Raw genomic sequence first — 22,361 nt, 5'->3', positions numbered from 1 at the left:
GTAAACAAACACATACATCATGAAATTAACCTGCACTAAGTGAAAAAGCTCACCTTTCTGCAATACTGCGGTGGGCTCGGGATACAGATGTCTCGATGTCGATGGGGTGATAGCGTAAGCCCCTCAACTCCAACGTTTCATCGAGGGAGCCGACCACAAACAAGGCATCATGACGATCTGCAGCAGAAAAGAACAAAAGTATTTGACATGGATCATTTTTAGTCATGGATTTAACTGGTGTTGGGAGATATGAGAATATATACTGTGAAACAAATACGTGCTGTGGTATCTATCCCTTTTTTAGGTCGGATTTTGACTTAGAGGGCACTGTTGCAAATCAATCAGCAACGAGCCATGAACGTCCTCTCACCTCCGCTTGCATCCAGCAGCTCAGTCCTCTTGATGAAGCCCAGGTAGCCCGTTCTGGCCCACAGAGTATGGGGCTCCCCAAAGCTGAGCCTGGTGTTGAAATGATCCGCCTGCAGACTCTCCTCCCCGTAGATGGTGTAGTAGCCACTGGCACTGTGAGGGCTGCTTACCCAGATCTGACAGGGACAAAACAAAGAGGTGAATGAGGCTTTGTTTGATTAAATTAAAAAATTAAGAGGTGTAATGTCTTAATCTCAGCATTCCATGATCCTTTGTGCTCACTCACCTCCCCAAGATGCGAATCTCCCAGTGGGCCTCTGGTCTCTGGGTTGACTATGATGACCCTCACCCCTGGAAGGATCTGAGAGGAGAACATGAGAAGAGAGTTTAGCTTTAAGGATAATACAGCGTCTTCTATACAACTTCTATAACCACTCAGTCTCTTAAGTCAATAATTAATACTTACGGTGCCCGACTCCATGAGTGGAAGACTCTGTGGTGCTCCTCGTTCCACCAGCCTCACTCTGAGGGACACGCACAAAAGACGGCCTGTGAATCATTCTGTTCGAGCTGAACGGATCATGTGACAGCTGTAGTGGTCTTTGTTCTGGTTACACGAGTTTCCAGTCTTACCTGTCGTGGCGCAGAGACTTCATGTCGACGTAGACGGTGGAGGGGTCTGGCCCAGCGGTGCCCTGAGGACACAGAGAGGAAATTAAAGATGTTGAAATATGAGAAATCCAACTGAACCTGAAGCTTTTTGGCCCATTTAGATGATCGATAAGTAACTATCGTTCAGTAATCCTTAAAGTTGCCCTGGAAAAACATTTCTTTCAAGAGCAATAAAGAAAAATTAACCTGTGAATGACTAAAACTGTTCAAGATTAAACACTGTAGACTAAAACATGCGTCCGACACACACGAATGAGTTGAATTAGCGAAAGTAAAAATAAGCAGCATGAACTCATGAGAGTTCGTCTGTATGAAACCAACCTGCAGGCAGATGGCCAGGTTGACCCTGGAGCCAAAGGCGGTGCTGACGGCGCGCGATGACAGGCCGAGATCTTTGAAGAGCTTGGAGAAGGACTGCGTGAGAGCGAGGCGAGGACGCTCCTCTGCTATCACCACGCAGCTCCGCACGCACGACAGGTTCAGACCCCGCGCCTGGACACACGCACGGCTAAAGGTTATTCACACTGTCGACAGTTCAGTGTGGACTCAGCGTGACTGGACATTTTCATCCAAAGTTATTGAGCTACACTGATGCACAAGAAGACTTTAAGAGAGATAAACTTCCACATGCTGTAAACACTTCCTCTGTGGCCATACTTTCTCTATTCATCAGTCATTGTCACCCCCCCTCCCTCCTTATTTCCTGTCATCTCTCTATCACCACCTCATTAATATAAAGTGCCCAAAAAATAAATACAAACATTAATTTCTAAACAATTAAATCAGACACGTGTTTATTAGTTTCCTTCGATGTAGATAAGATTCCTCTGCAGCCCATTTATCCCTGCATTGCTATCATTCGAGTAATGACAGAGCAGTCATTTCAGAGGGGAACCACATGTGGCAGATGTATTTTGGGTGCGCATGAGTGTGGTTCTGACCTTCAGCATCTCTGTCTGGGTGCCCAGGCCCTTGGTGCAGAGCTCCATGACAGAGTAGGAGCAGAAGGTGTCTCTGATCTTGTACTGACTGAGCGTGCTCAGCCACAGAGGCAGCGAGCTCTCCAGCTCCAGGGGAGGGATGAGGATGGACTGGTGACCTGAGTAAACACTGGGCCACAAAAAAAAAACAAAAAACACAGTCATTACAGCAACGCGCCTCATTTATATTTATGTTCAAATATGATATTCAGTCTGTGTGTGTGTGTGTGTGTGTTACCTGGAGAGGCACCACAGGACGAAGCCCAGGCCACAGTACGGGTCTAGGCAGATGGCTATTTGGCGAGAGGAGTAGAGCTCACACTGCAGCTTAATGGAGCGGCACAGAGTACTGACTGCAGCATGAGACATCTGACAGGAAACAGACACAAAAACCTTAAAGAAACGTTGTGTATTGTCTTCAAACATTCACAGTAATGAAGCAAAGTCATCTGCTGCTGCAAAGAAACAATCTATGAATATGCAACTGTTTTTCATTACAAAAGCTTCAGTGTTGGACACAAGATGTCTACTAATTCTGAAGCTGCGTATTGCACCATGACTGCCTTTCAAAGTAAAACATGCTCACACGTACACGTCTCACGAACATCGTTCTGCACAGTTCAAATCAAACAGCCAAATCAGCTAAGAGCAACAGTTAAGCACGGGCTCAACACATTTTTGAGTGGAGGGGGACTTTATGTCCCTCTGGCTAAAGCAAATTACATTTTTAATGAGTCAAACAGATCGCTTCATGTTCTATACGAGATGCATGATTATTGAGTGAGTGAGTAATTTACCTTGACTCCAGTCAACATGCCTGTGGTGGACACGCTGAAGTCCAGGTAGGCCAGCATCTCAGCGGTAGGGGGCTTATAAATGTGCGGAGGCCGCTTTCTGGGGAGATCATCTGGGAGAGGAGGCGAGTGGGTTTTGGTTATTCTCTTCCTCGACAAACTAAATCACACGCTTTCGCTGTCCTACTGTCAGTGTTATTGTTTGCTACAACCTGATAATTGGTCAGCGTTTTTTTGTTGAGTGGGAGGATGGTATCACTTCAGCTGCAAATGTGCCGTTTCACTGCACATTTCAAAAGCTGTAAATTAGTTTTCAACTCATCACACCCACATCATATGAGGTACCACACTGCACTATTATTTCAAGAAATGGCCGAATGTTTGCTGAACATATTTAAGACTACAGAGAGTAGCTTTTACTCTCCATTAGGTTTCCCCTAGGTAAAGAGCAAACAGGACACCTTGTGGCCAGAAGGGGAACAGATTTTATTTTGCCTCTAAGCAACAGATCTCAAAAGAGTCCAGCACCTGTATCGATGATAGTCGGCCAGGTCTTCACGTTGACGCTGGCAGCTGCCTCCCTGGACCTGAGGATCCTCATGAGGGGCTGAGTGGTGAGGATGCAGGCTGCTTTGCTCACCTGTAACACCCAGCAAACATTAAGTAACTTCATTCAAAGACACACACACACGACTACACTTTAACAGTGACATCTGGTAAAAATCCTCCATCTGAGGACAGACTCAAATAAAAGCATTTCATTATTGTTGCACTTTATTGATCCCTGAGGTGAAATTCAATTTTATTTGCTTCTCTCCAGGGAAATCAGTTACTGGGGTCAACAGCAGAACTACTTCACTGAATCTGGGAGGGATTTGGTTATTTGCTTTAGGGCGATTCAATAATTAGAACAGATTTCTCGAGTGGTGCAGAAAAAGTGAAAGTAAAGCCCAGACTCCTTTTGATGGATATGAAACAGACTTTGGTGCCTGAAAATGAGCTAATATTGAATTGTTAAAATATGCTTAAAGATCCAATGAAGCAAAAATAGTTTCTTTAAAAACTTATTTTTTAAAATCCCAAAAAGCACATTCTACCTTTGTTGTGCAATGACCCATTAATGACCCTTAAAAGATGGATTCATGCAAACATGGTCTAAGCACTATTTGTTATGCTTGAATAAACTTCTCATTAATGACTCTATTATGCTTCGGTAAAGCTTCACTGAAAATGTAACAGAAGCACCATTAATCAGGAAATGAGTTTTTCGATTGTCATGACACAGTCCCGGTGGTGTGCACTCACATCGATGATCATGCGGACAGTGGGGAGAGTAGCAGCCAGGTTCTGTGGGTGGGGCGGCCTCACCGTCACAGGGATGACCCCCGCATAGAGGCAGCCGTAGAAGGCAGCTATCAGGTCAATACCTGCAAAAAGAAGAGACAGATGGGAACATCGTGAACTAAAACTAAACAGTGGCACATTTTCACTGTTTAGTAGAAGGAAAAATTAAGAAAGATGGCCGTCCACAATGAGGAGGGGTGTGTGTTTACCTGGCGGATAAAGCAGCACCACATTGTCTCCTGTGTTGAGGCCTCCTCTCTCCATCAAGGTGGCTGTGATTTTCTCTGCTCTCTTGTGCAGCTGAGCACAGGTGGCTGTGCACACTGCCACCCCCTGCAGCAAAAAGAGAGGAAGTACAGCTGAACTCACACCCAACAAAATGGATCACCATTAGCACCAAAACCAAAGGGAGAAGAAAGTCTTATTTGTGTCAGTATGTTTCTCTGATACCTTGATTCTTAATATTAGCTGATTTCCCATATTTATTGAGTATGTTTGTGTGTGTGTGAGTGTGTCCTCTACCTTGGCATTGAGCAGCACATACAGGACATGGTCTGGGTCGGTTTGAGCTCTCCATTGCAGAGCTTCAGACAAGAACTGGTGCTGCAGAGAGAGTGTGTCATCACATGGATATTAATGGTGGACTGACTCAATTTGTGCGTTGTATGATTTAAAGAAACCACAAAGCTGCATCAGTGGCAAATAATAATCCATTTAAAAATGATCGACAGATGGAAACACATAAAAGCCTCCAGCCAAAAATAAACTATCCTCTCAGTGACAACAGAGACGTTCATTTCAAACAGACTGTATGTGGGATAAAGACCAGAACACGTTTTAAAGAATGAGTAAAGATATTCTGGGACGCTTCTGACCTCTCACACAGAGACACACAACAGGAGTATAGGAGTGTCCAGAGAATATTTCCTTGCCAAGTGCAGGGTCATGCTGCGACCATCTGCACCTGGTAGGGGGCAAATAGGAGCACTGTCAAATACTAACAAGCTATGGACCTTTCAAACAAAGGGTCATGACAATTTTGAGGTTTCCACAAAATATTTGTGAATGAGTGTACTATTTCTTAAGCAAAGGGACAACCCACTAGCTTTTTACAATGAAATACAAGGGCAACGTTAAAGACATCATTAGCTGACCGGTGCACAGGGCCAAAGAAGACAAGACAGGAAAGCAAAGGCGACCTTTAAAAGGCAGAAGCCAAGTGAACATTAGGCAACAAGCAAAATAACAACAAAATAAAGTTAACCCATGATGTTCTCTGGACAAACAAATATAAAACACAGCAGTGTCACATAGGCGGCCATGTTAAAATCACTGGCCGGAGTCATCCTTCGAGCCACTCTCTCTCTCCCAGTCAGACGACAGGTCGTGCTCTGGTCAACAACGAATCAGGAGTCACATCATGCAGACCGGCTGCCCTGACCACTCATCAAGCCATGCTACACGTGGGAGCATCACAGTGAACGCAGCGAGCAGAGGTGCACACCAGAATGTTCCTAATTAATACTTTTATTTTGGGGGTTTATTTCAAGACATGAGCATAATGCATCACAGTGTATGATTACATGGTCTGCAATATGCAAGGAGACTAGCCTGCAAAGTCTGCATTACCTCCTTGAAGTAAGAAAGGAAACTTGAATTCACTTAGAGTAGATGACTTAATGATTTACTGCTGAGCTTTCGCTTTGGCAAAGCTAGAAGGCTGCTGGCCAACTCCCATCTTAAAAGGTGATGGCAGAGAGTCAGATATTGGACACTGATAAATGGAGAACGGTACTTGACTTCCGTCTTAATGTATCACTGTATGTTAGTTAAAGTGTGTGGACCCCTGCTGGCCAAGGAGTCAGCCAGGACAGTCATCTCTTTGCGTCGGCCCGAAGCTGTTGCTGGTGGCCGTCAGGGTAGAACGGCTGCAAAAGCACATCTGACTGACAAAAGCGGCAGAAGCAAAGACGGGTGGGGGCCCGGCTAGAGCCTTACCATCATGGTGGGCCACATACAGAGCTACGGCCCAACCCAAGCAAAGTAAAGGCAGAACAACAGGATATTTAGGGTAAGACATCAGTATCCATTTTCTACTGACTGTGACAAGATGATCTGCAATCTGGTAAACACATTCAGAGCATGTCCAGTTTACACATCAGTTTCATCTGAATGGAGATGTGTTTTGTATATATTGTAATGACAATTTCCTAGAGCCCAAACTGATGTCGTAAAAGGTCTTTGTTTTGTCCGACCTGCACCCCATTTACACCCGGTGGGATCTGTATCTGGATGCACTATCTGAATGAACGATCCGATCTTGCCTTTGTGTTTACACCTGGTATTTTGAATGTGTTCTTGTCATCTCCATTAAGATCAGATCTCTGTCCTCCGGAGCAAAACCTGCATGTAAGTAATTTTAGGTGGCAGCAAATCAGCCTCAGACTCACAAATCACAGCTTTGTGAGTTAGGTGATGTTCTTCATTATGTACCCCCACTTGTAAATTTGGTGAATTGTGATAGTTTGTGTGGTGTGTTGCAGTGCTGATGTGTAAGCTACTCTGTGAATAGATTCTTCTTAAGAGCACATCAGCTGCACAGTGTCACACACACAGTTATTTATTATTGCCAATTTCTTTTTTTTTTGCATGCAGGTCTGTTGAATAATGCATCTTTTAGTGTTTTAATGGCACAGAATAAACGTATACTCAGTAATTAGAGGTTGAGAGGTAGATTTCTCTTTCAGCCATCTTGCTTGCTCGCTATCTAAATTTGAACAGCAACCTGTATGTTCTGTTAACTAGAAACAAATATCTGTATCAGTGTTCTGCTGTACGGACTGCATTTACACCTACCTATGATCTGAACACTACCTCCAGGTGCGGTCAGGCAGATCTGATCACATTCCACTCCCGACACATTTACACCTAACATTAACAAGTATTTTCCCTGATCCAGATAATGTGTCTGGATACAGACTGCATTTTAATACCAGGTGTAAATGGGGTGTAACAGTACAAAACATAAAAATATTCAGTTTACAATAATGCTAAGACAACTTTTCAGAAGCTGGAACCATCACATATTGGGCATTTTTGCTTGATAAATTGCTTAATTGTTTAACAAAATAGCTGAAACAGATTATTTATCGACTAATCATTGCAGCTCCATATACTGTGTAACATGTACAGTGACTAAAACAGTATGCAGTGCTTGGTTCAGGGTCTGTGTGTCAAACAGTACCTTGCGGATCAGATCCTGGTCCTCCACCACACCCAGCTCTCTGCCTGTAGCCTGGGCGATCCGTTTCCCTGCCACCAAGTTGCCAACCAGCATAGAAGCAGGACCGACATCCACTGAACAGATCAAAGACAAATCAGAGTCATGATACCAACAGCACGGACCACATCATCACATATCATCTTTCCTTCTGTGCCGTCATTTTATATAACGAGCATCAGTGGATGCGGTCTGAGGCGGCCTACCTGGCTGTTTCTGCCGGGGTTTGGGCAGGTTGGTAACACAGGTGTGTGGGCACATGAGGATATTACAGGGGTGCAGGTTGCCCTCCAGAAAGTTCTGCTTGGTTTCACAGATGTGGATGCCTCCAAGGGGCGTCTTTGGGAGGGTGTTGGCTGGGACGAGCGCAAGGCAGTACAGGCCAACCTGGTGGATACTGTCGATGGCCTGGGCAGAAGATAGGCATCACTTAATAAAGTTCAACAAATGCAAAAGTAAGACAGTGGATTGTAAAATGTCCTTCTAGGAAAAGGCTGAGTGTTGTTGAGTCATTGGAACTTTCATTTTGAAAGGCACACAACTCTTTCAAACAGAACTGAAGACATTTAAAGGAGAATCTGTGACATAGCAAGAGTTAGTACCCCTAAAACATAAAAAATAAGACTACTGATGGAATATTTACACTGAGTGACATTAAACATGTGATTTACCTGCAGAACTCGACTCATCCACTGGAAGCTGTCCTCCTCACTGGCGTCAGGCCTCTGCTCTGCCACAATCACTATCCTCTCATCATAAAACACTGTCACCGAGAACACAGCAATCCTGCGTGATGACAACAGCGAAATGAGCTCTCACACACTTCAGACCAGCACATATGGCCACATGTATTGCTGAAATGGTCTTCTGTGGTGTTGCTTTAAGCAGCCAGTCTCACCTCCCCCTGTAAACTGTTTTGACAGGCTCCACAGCTAGCGCGGTGGCCACCAGGTCGTCGGCGTTGTGGCGGCGCCCGCTCACCATCAGCAGCCCCTCGATCTTCCCCACAACAAACACCAGACTGCCCTGTGGAGCAGACAGTTTCACTCAGCAAGGAAAACGTCCGTCTCACCACCTCATCAAGTTTCAGTGAGCTAAATCTTTATTTGTGTGTATGTGTGTGTCTTACCGGTCCTACAAATCCAAGCAGACCTGTCCGACTGAAGGGAATTTCTCCTATGGGTGCTCCGGCTTGGTTGACGGGGATCACCTACAGATTCAACAGAGAAGATTGGACTAAAATACATACAGTAGAGTTGTGATACTGCAGTTAAAATTTAGTTTAGAGGAGGTATATTGCTTGAAATTTTTATAATGAAAAAATGTATTGGACAAAAACACACTTAGGGTCTGACTGGGAACAGGTTCTTATGAGGCCTGTTATCAATAAATGAGAGAATAAACTGTGGCTCCATCTAGTGGATGAAATCTGCACTTCTTTGTCAATCCATCCATTTCCTAAACCAGCTGAGGTTGCCAGGTTCATACCAAATATTTGGTATTTACACAGCCACAGCATATTGCTGTACTGCAGTGCATCAAGAGCAGATGTGGAATGAGTCATATGGTTCTTAAACATGGCTTTTTAACTTTGACAGACCTCGAATGTGTTCTTGGTGACACCAGGCAGGCCATAGTACATGGTGCCTCCAGCCCGAGAGTTGATCACAATCTCTCCTATTTCATCTGTCTTGCACAGCTGAGGAGGCCCGTCTGGTTTAACAATGCACATCAGAGCTGAAACACACAAACAAGTCCCAACATTAACATTAGCCATGTTTGCATACCTGAATTCTGATTAAAATGCAATTATTAAAGTTATTAAAATTAAAGCGAACTGCTAACCTCCAGGCATGATGTGGCCCACATCCTGAACAGTGAGAGCAGAGTTCTTGTCCTCTGTGTTCACCCTGATCACGCCGTGGCTCAGGCCAGCCATGGACAGGATGGCCCGGGCTGGTAGTGGAGCTCCTCGTGCACCAGGCCTGCAGAGAAGGTAAAAAGAGATGTGCACCTGTCAGACAGGAGGGCAACAGAGAGGTAACATACTGTTGATGCTTGATGCTTGCCGATGCACAAAATAAGTGCAGTGGTTTCAGAGTATTTATCTTGAACAAGACAGAAGAAATAAAAAAAATAAATCACATGTTTGGTTTGGTTTTTGCTTTGACTTAATTACTCATAAAGTAGTAAAATTACTTCAGCCTAGATATCATTTTTAACTTGAACTAGAGCTGTGAAATTCTAAGTGACTATGTTATACCAGTTGGTGTCAAAACCACAAGTCTCTGTCTCTGTTCCCCTTATTTCCTTCTTACTTCCTCTTTCCTACAAGTCAGGTGCTACCAAATGGTTTTTTACATGTCAATACAAACACAACAAAGGTTTTAAAGGTCCAGTGTGTAGGATTTAGTGGCATCTAGCATTAAGGTTGCAGAGTGCAACCAACTGAATACCCAGCATCAGTGTTTGGTATGTCTGTTCTGGGCTGCTATAGAAACAGGGTGGTGCAATACGGCGGACTCCATGGAAGAGGACCCAATCCCATAACTAACTAACTAATAATCACATAACTATGAATATTATATTCAATTTCTGCCAATAGGTACCATTGAATCCTAAACATGCACTAAATGTAAGTGACTTAATAAGGAGCATCATGTGCAAGCTACTCTTGTTGACAGGCAAAAAAAAAAACTAATTTTGAACTCCCTAGTATCAGAGTGTCTCTTCCCAGAGCATGTGAGTATGCAGATGTGGTACCTGCGTATGGCCACAGTCAGTGCCTCAGGAGAGGTGGCACATGGACAGATCACCTCAGGCTTCAGACCATGAGACTGGAACACATTCAGGAAGGCATCACACGACGACACAGACCCTGATAACAGTAGATAAAAATGTTATCAAAACAAGGTAGAAATAAAACACGCCTGTACATAGTTGTTCCTCATCACAAAGAGACTATGTTTGTGCAGAAGTGACTCACATGGGTTTGCTCCATCAGCCACAATAAGCATGCGTATGGAGGACAGGTTGGTGTCTCTCTGGTCCTTGTGGGCCATCATGGCCCAGTGGAGGTCACGGCACTTTACCAAGGCCACACGTGCTATAAGGGGGGGAAGGAAACAAGTTACATATGGTGGTCGTACAGGTAGCGACCATGCTTCACTGTTTACTTTTATCATTTGAAATAAAATCTATATTTTTAAATTTTGCTTCATCTATGTTGCAAGGAAACAATAAAATGATACAACTTTATAAACATGGAATATAAAAGTAAGGGTGGACATTGGCTGAACCTTTGTGAATGTGGACCCTCTGCACCCACGACATGGGACATGCTTTCATGACCGCATATGGCACAGTGATGGTGTGGATTCTGTTCATGACACTCTGGGGAAAAAAATACACATATTGTCGATGTCACATTGTGCTGCATACCAAAGTTAAAAAGGTCAACCAGTCTGCATATGCAGTACAAACAGTTGCATTCACTCTCACCGTTAGGACGCCATGCCACATGCCCATATCCTTCTTGCAGTCCAACACATTGACCAGCGTCTCCCCTAAAACAGAACACACAAAAAAACATAAGCGATGGTGTATCCAATCACCTGTGTGTAAAAGAAGCATCATTAAGGTACCACTAAAATGTCATTTTGTGGTCCATTAGAGTGTATATTCTCTTTAACGCTGATCCTCCGCTAATCTTCTCTGAGGTGGCCGTCTTTGAGCAGGAGAGAGTGAAAATAAATTATGGGGCAAGCGCCGGGGAAATGAGCTGCTGAAGAGCACTGCTGAACTTGTCAAAATAATTTATAAGGCTTAGTTTATAATGTATCTCACACTTGCACACAAAGAGAGACAGAGATGCAGGATAGCTCTAAGTTATATAAGGCGCTGACCTTCACAGTAGTTACAGGCCTGCGTCAGGGCTTGACAGTGGGTCAGCATGGAGATCTTGGACACAGCAACTCCCATCACTGTCCCCTCCTTACTGGCTTTGTACTTTGATGGAAGAAACACACACAAACATCGACAAAGTTAAATGAGAGCACAAGTTACCTGAAGCCAATAATAATAATCATAAATACATTTCATATATGAAGTACATGTTTACCACTGGTCTGAGAGTTACATTTAAAAAGTCATTTCTTTACAAGGCATAAACAGAAGAAATCATACCATGGAAATTTAAAACATAAGAGTCAAAAAATAACAATAGCTGATAATAAGCACACAATAAAACAAGTAAGGATTATTATATGTTTTCCTAAACTGTTTAACAGATAACTTTTAATTTGCTTCCCAAAGTTTGTCATGCAGGATATTTAGCAGTTCTGGGGCAGCAATGGCAAAGGCTCACCGTGAGTCAGATGAGCCCTACTTAAGGATTTAAGTGCAATATAAACAGCTACATCTTTATATAATTTATTCAATATAAGTAAAATCTATTCAAGTTTGATTGTTAACCAAAGCAGAAATGCAAAAATGTGGATTTACTGGTTGTACCTCTATGTAGGCGGTGTCTGTGTTGGCGGTAGGGATGTGAGGCTGCCAGTCTTTGGATGGTTTGGTCAGGTACTTGGTGTCTGTCACTACCCATTTCATCCTTGGCCATCCTGGTAAAGATTAATCACAACAGCACAAAGAAACATAGAGAAATATTTTAGCTGACACAAAGCAAAAAAGTAAGTGTGTTTAGCTTAACTAATTTAGAGCTAAACTGACAATATTCACCTTGCAACCTCCAGGTTTCAAGGCCAAAGGTGAACAGCCAATACTTAACAAGCAGAGCGACCTCAGTGCCACCCACTCACACACTGGGGCCCCAAATTGGCCAGTGAACATCACACTGTACATTCCATTCATCAGTCTGTCTAATAGCTCCCAAAGAGACTGACCTTTGAACTGGATGATCTCTCCGTTTGGTGTCTTGGGCAGCCCTTTGAGACACACCTCACTGGTCAGTGCCAGACTAACACCACAGCTGCCCAACAGGAAGCCAATCTGCTGGCTGCCTGCATCCTACGGAGAGAGACAAGGGTCAGGAGACTTTGACACACAAGGAGAGGCCTGTACACAAAGGTGTGACAATTAAAAACCACACATACACTCCAGCTGTCAATATTTTATCAAATATATCGATATTTTTTATGTGACCATATGAGTAACGAGGCATCATATATATACCATAGGCATGGTGATGATTGGAGGCATATACCTGGCATTAAATGGCTTTGGTGCTTTTATAAGCTACTAAATACAAAAGCTGCTCACTTACAATTGAACAACTTTAGCATTTGTTAAAGGTCCAGTGTGTAGGATTTAGGATGGTCTATTGGCAGAAAAGGACTGTAACATTCAGAATTATGTGTTCATTAGTGCGTAATCACCTGAAAAGAAGAACGGTTGCGCTCTCATTACCTGAGAATGAGCTCATCTACAGGGGGAGTGGGCCCTCTACCATGGAGTCCGCCATGTTTCTACAGTAGCCCAGAACGGACATACCAAACACTGAATCTGGAGAGCAACTTTCGTGTTTTTTGCATTTTTCTCCTACACACTTAAAAGGGGAGGGTGAGTTGAGGGGTGATCTGCAACCTTACTGCTAGATGCTACAAAATCCTACACACTGGATCATTAATCGCAAGACCTAGAACTGAGACCTGTCTGAACCATGAAGTGTTCCCTTCCATCATTCTCAATCCATGCATGTTTTAAAGAATTCCATCTGATTTCGTATTTCTCAGTGATCACCACAGAGGAATTGACCTGACCGCAATGTAGTTACCTGTCGTGACAGCGGTACCTCAATGGGCACAGGGATGACCTCAGCTAACAGGCAGCCATAGAAAGCCACCCAGAACATGCCAGGGTCACTGTTTGGATACACCAGCGCCACCTAGGAAAGGAGAACAGCAAAGCTCATTTTCCATGTCGCGTTCCTTTGTACTTCACGCACAGAGAGGTGTATGAGAAGACTCTTACCCGATCTCCAGCTTGTAGGACGGGCTCTGTCTTGGTGCCCAGTTTATTCAGCAGTGTATACGCCAGTTTCAGGCTGCGGCTCCACAGTTTGCCTGTGGAGAAGAAAAGCGAATGATGAGTTTGCGATGTCCTGTTTGTATCCATGTATCCATGTATTAATGTTGTATAACTGATCCAGGACAGTTGAACTTCACAACCCACTATAGCTCCACACTAGAGGAAATGTAGGTGTTATTCTGCTCACGCCAACAAGTATTTATTCAGTTGAGCCAGCTCATATGTAAGAGATGTGTCATATTTACATTTGGTGGACAAAACATCACACACTTCACAAACCGAGAAGCTGAACAAAAACCTCTGCTGTTTATTGTCTACATTAACATTTCTATGAGTTGGGGTTGTCATCACACTCACCATATGTGAGTGTGTAGAGGGGTTTGCCAGTAATATCCAGAGCAGTGAGGGCAGGGCTCTTGGCCTGGGTGGCCCCCCAGCGGGCCAGAGCAGCCTGCAGAGCAGGAGGCCAGTTGCTGACCACTCCGAGGGGCTCCCCCTTCACCGGGATGATTTGACGTCCCTCTGGCTTTGGGGTGTTGGGGTCCGGCTGGGGCACTGGATGACAGCAGAAGGAGGAATGAGAGGGGAGGGGGTGGATGATTAGGAAAAGCCGTGAGTAAGAATGTAACACTGCAGTAACCCTATGGGCAACGCATCGGATATGTCTAAAAATGATGGTGGTTTATAATGTGTGAACAATGAGAAGGTTTGAGCCATTCAACAGCTCTGTTGAGCTTCCATTAAGTACACATACTATGTAGCATTTCCCAATAATGTTAGCCAATAGCTGCATAAGCAATCAAAAAAATCTATTACCAAGGTGATATAATAACAATACAATTTATTTATACAGCACCTTTCAAAACACGGATACAAAGTGCTTTACAGCAAAAACTAAACACACTATTAAACACAACGAGAGTAAAACAAACTAAAATGTCATAAAACAAATGTAATGACAGAAAATTTACTTCTAAAAAGTGTTGTTTTTTTTAAGTGATTTAAAAAACTCGAGTTTGCAGCCCTGATCGCCTCAGACTGGTCATTCCAAAGTCTAGGAGCCTTAAAAGCAAAGACTCAAAAGCAGTAAAAAAAACCCAACCCCAATCTGAATGAAGAAACCCATCCAACAAATTGTGAGATATTTTTCAACAAACTATGAGGGATGGTGAAATTCATGCATGATAAATGTGCTCATGTGAGGGCATACATCTGCTATTCAGTCCAACCTTTTGCTCTGTTTTCCAACAAAGGGAACAACAGAACGTGACTGCACATGAACACACAATGAGCCTCACCTTCTACGATCTCCTCAGAGTCATCAACGAAGAATTCACTGAGCGGTGGTCTCTTCGGCCGTTTGAGTGTGTTTAACAGCTGCTGGATCTTAGTGGACACCCTGCTGTTGACTGGCACGCCTGGACAAACACCAAGGACAAAACACCGTCACAAACATATGCAAACATACAACCGAAAGGACACGCGCACACCCACACATGCATTTCTATTCTAACACAAATCTCTACTTTATCAACCATTCTCACACAGGCAGAACCCTACGCACTAGCACACAGTCAGGTTCAGAATCAGCAGCAGGAAGAATTCAAAAGGGAAATTGGTACTTGAGGAGACACAGATTGGACGATCTTTAGGAAAACAAATACAGGAGGTTCTCTACGTCTAAACCTATGACACAAGACGCACATGAAGACAGATAGAGAGATATCAGGTTGGAAAGCAAGCTGATCTGGGCCTCTTCAGCATCCCTCATCCCTCCCCTTCCCCGGGTTCGATTTATATTACCTTTTCTTTTTCCTTTTTTTAATGAAAGGCAAGACAGGGACAGGATTAATGGACCCAAAAGAAAGAACACAAAATATCTGTCATTAGCAGCATTCACCACACACTGAAATGAGGATGATGTTGAAGATGGTGGAATAAGGGCAGATTGTCCATTGATTTGGACGCTCTCCAATCAGTTCATCACTGCACATGGTCAATGCAAAACAGACAACGTCACTCAACTGCTGTGATTAGAGCATGGAAATGGTTTAACCTCCCAGCCTGAAGAATATAGACAACAGTAACCACTTTTCAAGAAAAGAAAATGAATGTGATTTTTCTCCTCGTGTTAGCAGACACTCTGACATACACATTTATACCACCGACAGACGCTTATTGACGTCTTGGCTTGTGTGAGTGTACCGTCAGCTGTGTCCAGCATGCTGGAGCGGCTCTGTCCACGGCTCATACCCCTGACCGCCGGAGGCAGGTCCACCCTGGACCCTCTCTCCTGGGGAGTGGAGGATGTCACATCTGGGGGAACGCTGTTTTCTGGAGAAGAGAAGCTGATCGTCATATCTGAGGACAACAGCCAACCATCGCTGTTATGTACCCGTTGATATTAGAGCTATTAATGTGAAGATTACCTATGCGTGTGTGGGCCAGTACGTCAGCCAACAGGGAAGCAGCGGGTTGGAGCTGTGGCTGGGTCTTGGGCTCTCCATGGGAGAGGGTGGAGGAAGCAGACGAGGAAGTGGAGGAGCTTTGGACGGAGCGGTTGATCCAGTAATCTGGGCTCTGCAGGCTCTGGGCTAGCACTGCACTGAGAGCTGCCTTTCTGCGCAGTGAGCCCTCATCCTCTGATGCAGAAGATGTGTCTGAAGGAAAGAGAAACAGTTATAATTTTGTTTGACCTCCTTAAACAGGGCATCAAAGGGTTTCTGATTGGAAACCATTTGCTCAGCTGCCCACTGAGCGTGAGAAATCGTTTACCTGGAGGTGTGCAGGTATCTATGGGAGACTGAACAAAGGCTGAGCGTCTCTTGGTTGGCATGGGCAGTGCCATCTTCTCTTCTTTGTGTTTGGCCAGTGCTGCCTGCACAGCCTCCGTGTGGATGTCTACATAGACGGTAAGAATAGACAGAGTGAGACAAACAAGTGAGGTAAATGAAAAGAAAGAAAAAATATATATTTAAAAAGTAAGCTGGGCAGGCTGATGATGTGTTATTGCTGAATGATATTTAGCAATAACACATCATGTGTGTTTAATTTTTTTTTTATATACATATACATCATATATATGCTGCATACCTGATCTGTAGCGCTCATCCCTGGCCCCTCCACTGCGATGTGCACGGTGGTGTCTGGAGGCAGAAGATGTGGAGGGGCCCGGGGCCTCAGGACTGGGGCTAGGGTCAGCACTGTGGCCCGGGGAAAGCTGCACATCTGGCAGAGACAGGTCCACATCTATAGAACAGAAACAGGTTTATGTAAAGTCAATAAAAAAAACATGTGTATGGCAACATTTCTAAACAACAACAGACATGATCTTTTGTAACATTGCATGCATTTGCATTACATAATGCCATTACAGCTATGTAGCTATGTAGGCATAAATATTATATGACATCCCAGAAGCTCTCTAAATTTACCCTCACTACAGAGCCTCTGTGCATGAAGTGAAATAAGGACATGAACTTGACTGATGTAACTTATCCTGTTAACACAGTACATGAAACTAGGCTAGATTTGAGCAAATATATTTTTAGTCAACTGTCCTCTCCTCCCAGAGGGCCTCGGCAACAGAGCCTCTGAGGAGACGATGGTTCTGAGGGCTAAGAACTGAGGTGATGGGTGCAGGAGCAGGAAGGGAGCCTCCCAGTTCCTGCTTTGACATCCAGGCCAAGCTGCCTATAACACGACTGAAAACAGAACCCACTAACAACCATGGGACTTTGAGTATCATATATGGAAATTATTCATATGAGATTTAGATTCTTACAGTTCTTTTCAATTTCCTGTGTACTCCAGCCAAAACAGGCCAAGGTTAAACTAACAGGGAAGGAAGTTAGGTATTCCGCTTTTTAAATTAGCTTACAGTGACACATCAGGAAGGATTTTTCATGCCAATGCTAATGTGGTGCAATTTTTCCTGAGGAAACACCACACCCTCATACGAGTCAGCTGAGGGAGAAAAACTGAACAGATCGGCTTACCAGCGAGGACAGAGGTAACTGGCTTATAGTAGCACAGTGAAACTCTGGTACTTCCCTATTTCTGCAACTGCTTGTAAACCGACTGTGGTTTATGCAAATTGCACTCATAGACTCACAGCCGACAGAACAAACTCTGAGGCGCGCAGTGGTTTTGTTATTTCTATGCAGTTATGAGAGAAGTTGTTGGACGTTACTGTGTGTTTGGTTATCTTCTGTGCAATTCATACTTTGGCCACTAGAGTGCCACAAAAAGCTAGAAATTCTTTTGGCCAGCTTGGACAAAGAATTACAGTCACACTGGACATGTGAACACAGTGGCCAGTGAAGTTACTTTTTTTCTGCATCTCTGACATCTGACCAGCAACAAGAATGCTGAGAGATTATGTGAAAGTTATGCGGGAAAGAGAGAAGCAGTGCTTGGAAGTGAAAACACAAAGATCAGAAGAAGAGGTGTCTCACTTGGCAAATGTTGGATGTAGGAGGCCAGCAGCTTGGCTTTCTTCTTCTCATAGCCCTTCTGCGTGATGTCACCTAGGAGAGAGGACAGCGACACCACACTGTCATGTTAGTCAGAGTTACCACACAAACGCCAGACAACTGCGCACACAAACACGCACATAAACCAGATAAAGTACACACAAACGCACAGCCTCTGCTTTAGCTAATACATTTGCAGTGGTTGAGTCATAATAATCCTCTTTAAACTGAACTCCACATGTTGACAGCCCCGTCCATTTACAACCAGGCCAGGAGATAACACCATTGTTTGGCCTTACATCAGCCCCGGTGAACAAACATGATGAGAGCACAAAAACCTCCTCTGGGCTAAGAAACCCAAATATGATTACGGCAACTAGCAGATAACTGCGCCAGGCAGAGAACAATGGCAAAAACTGAAGGCTATCTGGAACAGTTGGGATAGTAAGCAGAGCAAAAAAGGAAGCCATGTGAGCCAGTTTCACATGGGACTAAACGATTTATCTCACCCCCCTCCTCCCCTTTTCCCACTGTACACCCAGCCCCACCCCTTCCCTTCCTCATTCGGCCTTGGACTGGCAGGACTCCCACCGCTTCCAGAGTTTGCTGGAGAGCGACGGAGGCGTGACAAAGTCCACTTCACTGGGACCCCAAAACACACAGTCTGCTTGTGTAGCAAACATGCATGCAAGACACACCCCATCCAGTAAACTAACATATATACACACTTGCTTTGTACACACAAACAATCCCACTACTGCAAACTCTCTGTTATTCCCCTTCCTCTGTGTCCAGTGATAACACCGTCAAGTGCGGCTTGCCAAAGGACTGCTTAGCCTCAATCCCGACACCTCCTCCCTACTCTAACCGGTGACAACAAGTCACCCACTGAGAGGAGGAGAAAAAAGGAGAAAATCAAAGATAACAGAGAGGAGAGGGTTGTGACCGGGTGAGGCGATAAACACATGGTGAGAGTCACCGGCAGAGGCGAGAGGGAAGAACAGCCCGGTGTGCGTATGAAACAACAATGGAAAGAAAATGAGGAGAGAGGGAGCCAAGGTTCAACAGTAGATTGAGGGGTGGTGGGCTGGATAAGCTGGCAGTGGGAGGGGGGGTCCCATGTGAGACTCAGATTCTGCATGTTGTGTCTTTAAACTTTCTCACACTCTGGTCACTATCCCCATGTGTGTGGCATATAAAAAAAACAACAGAATGAGAAAGCCAGTGCCCCTCAGGACTGAGTGCATAGATTGCTGGTATGGGCTGATTTTGAGTTGTGCAGATTTCTGATCCTTCGCATGCAGAAAACTCTTGAGGCTTCACAACACTGTGAAATCCTGACAAATGAGGGAAGGAGGAGGGAGCAGAGTGAGTGCACAGCATTTGCAGAGGAAAAAAACAGTGCAAAACAAAGTCAGAGACTGTTTTAGTGAGAGAGAGTGTGTGATTGAGTGCCGAGCGCTTTGTCAGTCACTGCGTAAAACAGCTCAAATGGGGCGGCCAGCATTCAGCTCTGACTTCATGCCTGGGTACACACAGCGGCCCGAAATCTACTTGGGATGAAAAATACAGCAGCAGCAAATACGCGTAACAGTCTCTTTTTCTTTGTTTCCCCCTCTCTCAGGCATGCCACGGGCTTGTTTATGTAGAGGAAAACACTCACAGACAGACATGCAAGCGCAGCAATCAGCAGCAAATTGATTGTAGTGGACTGGAGCGTCATTGTTGTTGGAGACAGAGTTCTGTCGAGCCTAGCGCCGGTACCCGAGTGGTGCCCGGAGGGAGGAATGGAGGGATGGAAAGATGGAGGGAGGGCAGTCATTAACACAGACAGAGGAGAGTCTGTGTTGGTGTGGGGGCATAACAACAGGCGTGGACTGGCACGACCACACTGGCTCTGTGGCTGGCAGTGGGCAGAGGGACACCGAGGGCTCTGGATTGAAAGGGTGACTGTGACAGCTGTTTCAAAACAGAGCAGAAGCTGTACATTTTGAGAGCAAGAATGTGTTTTTTTTTTTTTTTTTGACTGTGAGAATGACCAAACAGTACAGTGACTGTGTGTGCATGCGTGTGTAATCTGAGGTCAGGGGACAGGATATGAGCGTTACCCCACCCTGTGTGTGTGCTGCCAAAATCGTCTCCCTGTGTCTGTCTAGAGAATGAGGAATGTGCTGATTGGAGAACACGGCGCTAACAGAGAGGGCCAACTGGCCAGCAGAGCTAGCTCACTGGCCAAAAAGTCCCTGGAGGTGCAGGAAGTTAATGTATGTGTGTGTGTGTGTGTGTGTACACAGCTGGTGCAGGTTAACTGGTGCTACAGTACACAGAGGAATGAATGCTGACTGAGCCCGGAGCTGAGTGGGCATTACAGGACTTCTCTGCGAGATGTGTGTCAGTGTGTCAAACCAGGACCAGGTGTGTTTGGTTGTCCAGGCATATGCTGGACCTGCCCTATATAGTTTAGTGGAAAGTAGGGCTGAAGGACATGCCCCCCCATAAAATAAAATAAAATAAAATAAAAAATTTTACTGTGATTTGCAAACCTGTTCCCTTAAGTCTGGAGAAACTTCATTTGTGGGTCGGGGCATCCCTGTGGAATCACAATGCTTCATTTATATTACCGGTAATATGTTGTGATAAATTTACATTTATCACAAAAAACCCCTGCAACTTGGATATTGCAATTTTGATAACATTTTGATTAACTGTTCTGCCCTGGTGGAAGGTGTGTAAAAATGTCTCTTAAATTCAGTGACAAAGGTCGTGTAATTTCTGTAAGCAATCATCATAATCCTTCCTCCAGTCATCCAGGCTTTTTAAGTTTGTCTTCATCAAGCTGCTTGCGTAAACAGGCTGACCACTGCGGCTGCTTCAGATCTCATTCAAGAAGAGATGACAGCGACCTCTCTAACGCTTCCTCTGAACTGCTGCTGTTGACCTCCGACCTGACGACGGGCGGGTCAGATAGAGGGCCTGATCCTCTCACAGCTGACGGCGCACGTTCACACAGGGAGGATCGACACGCACACCAACAGCATTCCCGGTTACACCAATAATTATAGCGAGCTAAAGCGCTTTCGGACATAAAGGGATTTTACAGTACAAGTCATGCATCCAGGCATTAGTGACCACTTCAGTTTTAATCTGCGCTGGCATTCTCCAGTCTGACTGAGCACATGAGAGCCTTTTGTGTTTGTGCAGCTCATCCGTGTGCTGTGCATCATTTCATGCACACCATGATGATTGAATTCATCAAATACACGTCTTCAGATTTGTACAAGACTGCCAAATGCTGGTTAAACAATTTGCAATTAGTTATGTGTGAGCTGACACACTAAATAAATAAATAAATAAAATCTGAACTTTGCCTTAAATTTCCAAACTTTGCAAATTTGTAAAAAGGTTTTGAGATGATACAGTGAACTGATGTGTTTGGTGTCCAGAGTGATGGACCTCTAATATCTGTGGCTTCGTGAAGTAGATTTCTAGCTCTTGCATCCTTCTTGAGGAATGGTCTAATAACCAACAACTTTCAGATTATGGTCTACACCAAAGGACTCCAAGAAAAACACGAGATGTCCAGATGCCACAGTGCTTAGAGTACTAAACAATGATGCCTTGATAGTCATTACCATCTGGTTTTCAAAGCATCTGAAACAATGAGTCATCTGACTGTAACTGACACTTGTTTCTTGGGTCATTATCAACAATGGACTAAATATTTGGTTTCTAAAACAAACTGAAAGAGGAACACTAATACCACATGAGTAATAATGTAAGTAAACGGTGGTATGAGAACAGCACACAGTCAGAGAGGGCTGGGAAACAAAGGTGTGCTATGGTTATAAGCGAACACTGAGTGGGGGGGGTGCACAATGAAACACAAATGAACCGGGAAGCACCCAAAACTTATGCAAGACTGCAGCTCATTCAGCAACGGGTGAAATTAATACTGGAATTAATAGAGGACTTGAAAGGATTTTTTTTTTCCGTTCGTCTGAACGAGCAGGTTAACTCCAGCTTCCGCAAACAGCAAACAGCACTTTGGTGCAAGTCTCAGACGTTTCCATAAAACTGCAGCAGCAAAGCTAGCGTGCTCTCAGGCTATTCTTTCAATCAGAATAACAACTTCAACACTGTCTTCTTCTTCATTGATGTCGGCTGGCCCGTGAAAAACTGTTCATAATTTTGGAAAACGGTCCTCTCTGCCTGAGAGGCTTAGTGAAGCACTTTTTAAATGCCAAAGTTTTCCATCCGTTTTGTGGTGAGAGCGCATTTTCTTAATGAAAAGGCCACTGGCAATTTGAAAAAGTGAGCGTGAAAGTGACTTTAGTTGTTCTTAAAGTATAGAGGAAGCACCCTGGGTTAGAGATGAATTTGATAGTACATGAACATGGGA

General features: G+C 44.4%; 1 protein-coding gene across 2 annotated transcripts in view; it reads right to left on the bottom strand.

Moving 5' to 3' along the window:
- dip2ba (disco-interacting protein 2 homolog Ba) overlaps positions 1-22,361 on the bottom strand; it is a 42,121-nt gene that overhangs the window by 4,013 nt on the left and 15,747 nt on the right. Inside the window, exons 2-38 of one of the 2 annotated variants that reach the window (XM_041945066.1) lie at positions 17,945-18,016; positions 16,581-16,736; positions 16,263-16,388; positions 15,917-16,147; positions 15,693-15,821; positions 15,291-15,302; positions 14,786-14,905; positions 13,845-14,042; positions 13,431-13,522; positions 13,234-13,344; positions 12,344-12,467; positions 11,952-12,061; positions 11,345-11,447; positions 10,941-11,005; positions 10,739-10,832; positions 10,426-10,545; positions 10,203-10,317; positions 9,285-9,424; positions 9,040-9,176; positions 8,569-8,649; positions 8,338-8,465; positions 8,111-8,225; positions 7,646-7,847; positions 7,404-7,516; positions 4,682-4,762; positions 4,369-4,492; positions 4,121-4,242; positions 3,344-3,455; positions 2,819-2,928; positions 2,260-2,390; positions 1,983-2,151; positions 1,363-1,533; positions 1,003-1,064; positions 836-893; positions 656-730; positions 371-545; positions 54-177 (exon numbers count right to left, since the gene is read on the bottom strand). In XM_041945066.1, coding sequence (XP_041801000.1) covers positions 54-177; positions 371-545; positions 656-730; positions 836-893; positions 1,003-1,064; positions 1,363-1,533; positions 1,983-2,151; positions 2,260-2,390; positions 2,819-2,928; positions 3,344-3,455; positions 4,121-4,242; positions 4,369-4,492; positions 4,682-4,762; positions 7,404-7,516; positions 7,646-7,847; positions 8,111-8,225; positions 8,338-8,465; positions 8,569-8,649; positions 9,040-9,176; positions 9,285-9,424; positions 10,203-10,317; positions 10,426-10,545; positions 10,739-10,832; positions 10,941-11,005; positions 11,345-11,447; positions 11,952-12,061; positions 12,344-12,467; positions 13,234-13,344; positions 13,431-13,522; positions 13,845-14,042; positions 14,786-14,905; positions 15,291-15,302; positions 15,693-15,821; positions 15,917-16,147; positions 16,263-16,388; positions 16,581-16,736; positions 17,945-18,016 — 4,408 coding nt within the window. The remainder of the gene's footprint in view (positions 1-53; positions 178-370; positions 546-655; positions 731-835; positions 894-1,002; positions 1,065-1,362; positions 1,534-1,982; positions 2,152-2,259; positions 2,391-2,818; positions 2,929-3,343; positions 3,456-4,120; positions 4,243-4,368; positions 4,493-4,681; positions 4,763-7,403; positions 7,517-7,645; positions 7,848-8,110; positions 8,226-8,337; positions 8,466-8,568; positions 8,650-9,039; positions 9,177-9,284; positions 9,425-10,202; positions 10,318-10,425; positions 10,546-10,738; positions 10,833-10,940; positions 11,006-11,344; positions 11,448-11,951; positions 12,062-12,343; positions 12,468-13,233; positions 13,345-13,430; positions 13,523-13,844; positions 14,043-14,785; positions 14,906-15,290; positions 15,303-15,692; positions 15,822-15,916; positions 16,148-16,262; positions 16,389-16,580; positions 16,737-17,944; positions 18,017-22,361) is intronic. The other variant, XM_041945067.1, reaches the window with a different exon arrangement.

Source organism: Chelmon rostratus, chromosome 10 (genome assembly GCF_017976325.1).
Source record: "Chelmon rostratus isolate fCheRos1 chromosome 10, fCheRos1.pri, whole genome shotgun sequence".
Lineage (NCBI taxonomy): Eukaryota > Metazoa > Chordata > Actinopteri > Chaetodontiformes > Chaetodontidae > Chelmon > Chelmon rostratus.
The sequence above is the reverse complement of the archived record's forward strand: the minus strand, read 5'-3'. Positions and strand labels throughout refer to the sequence as shown.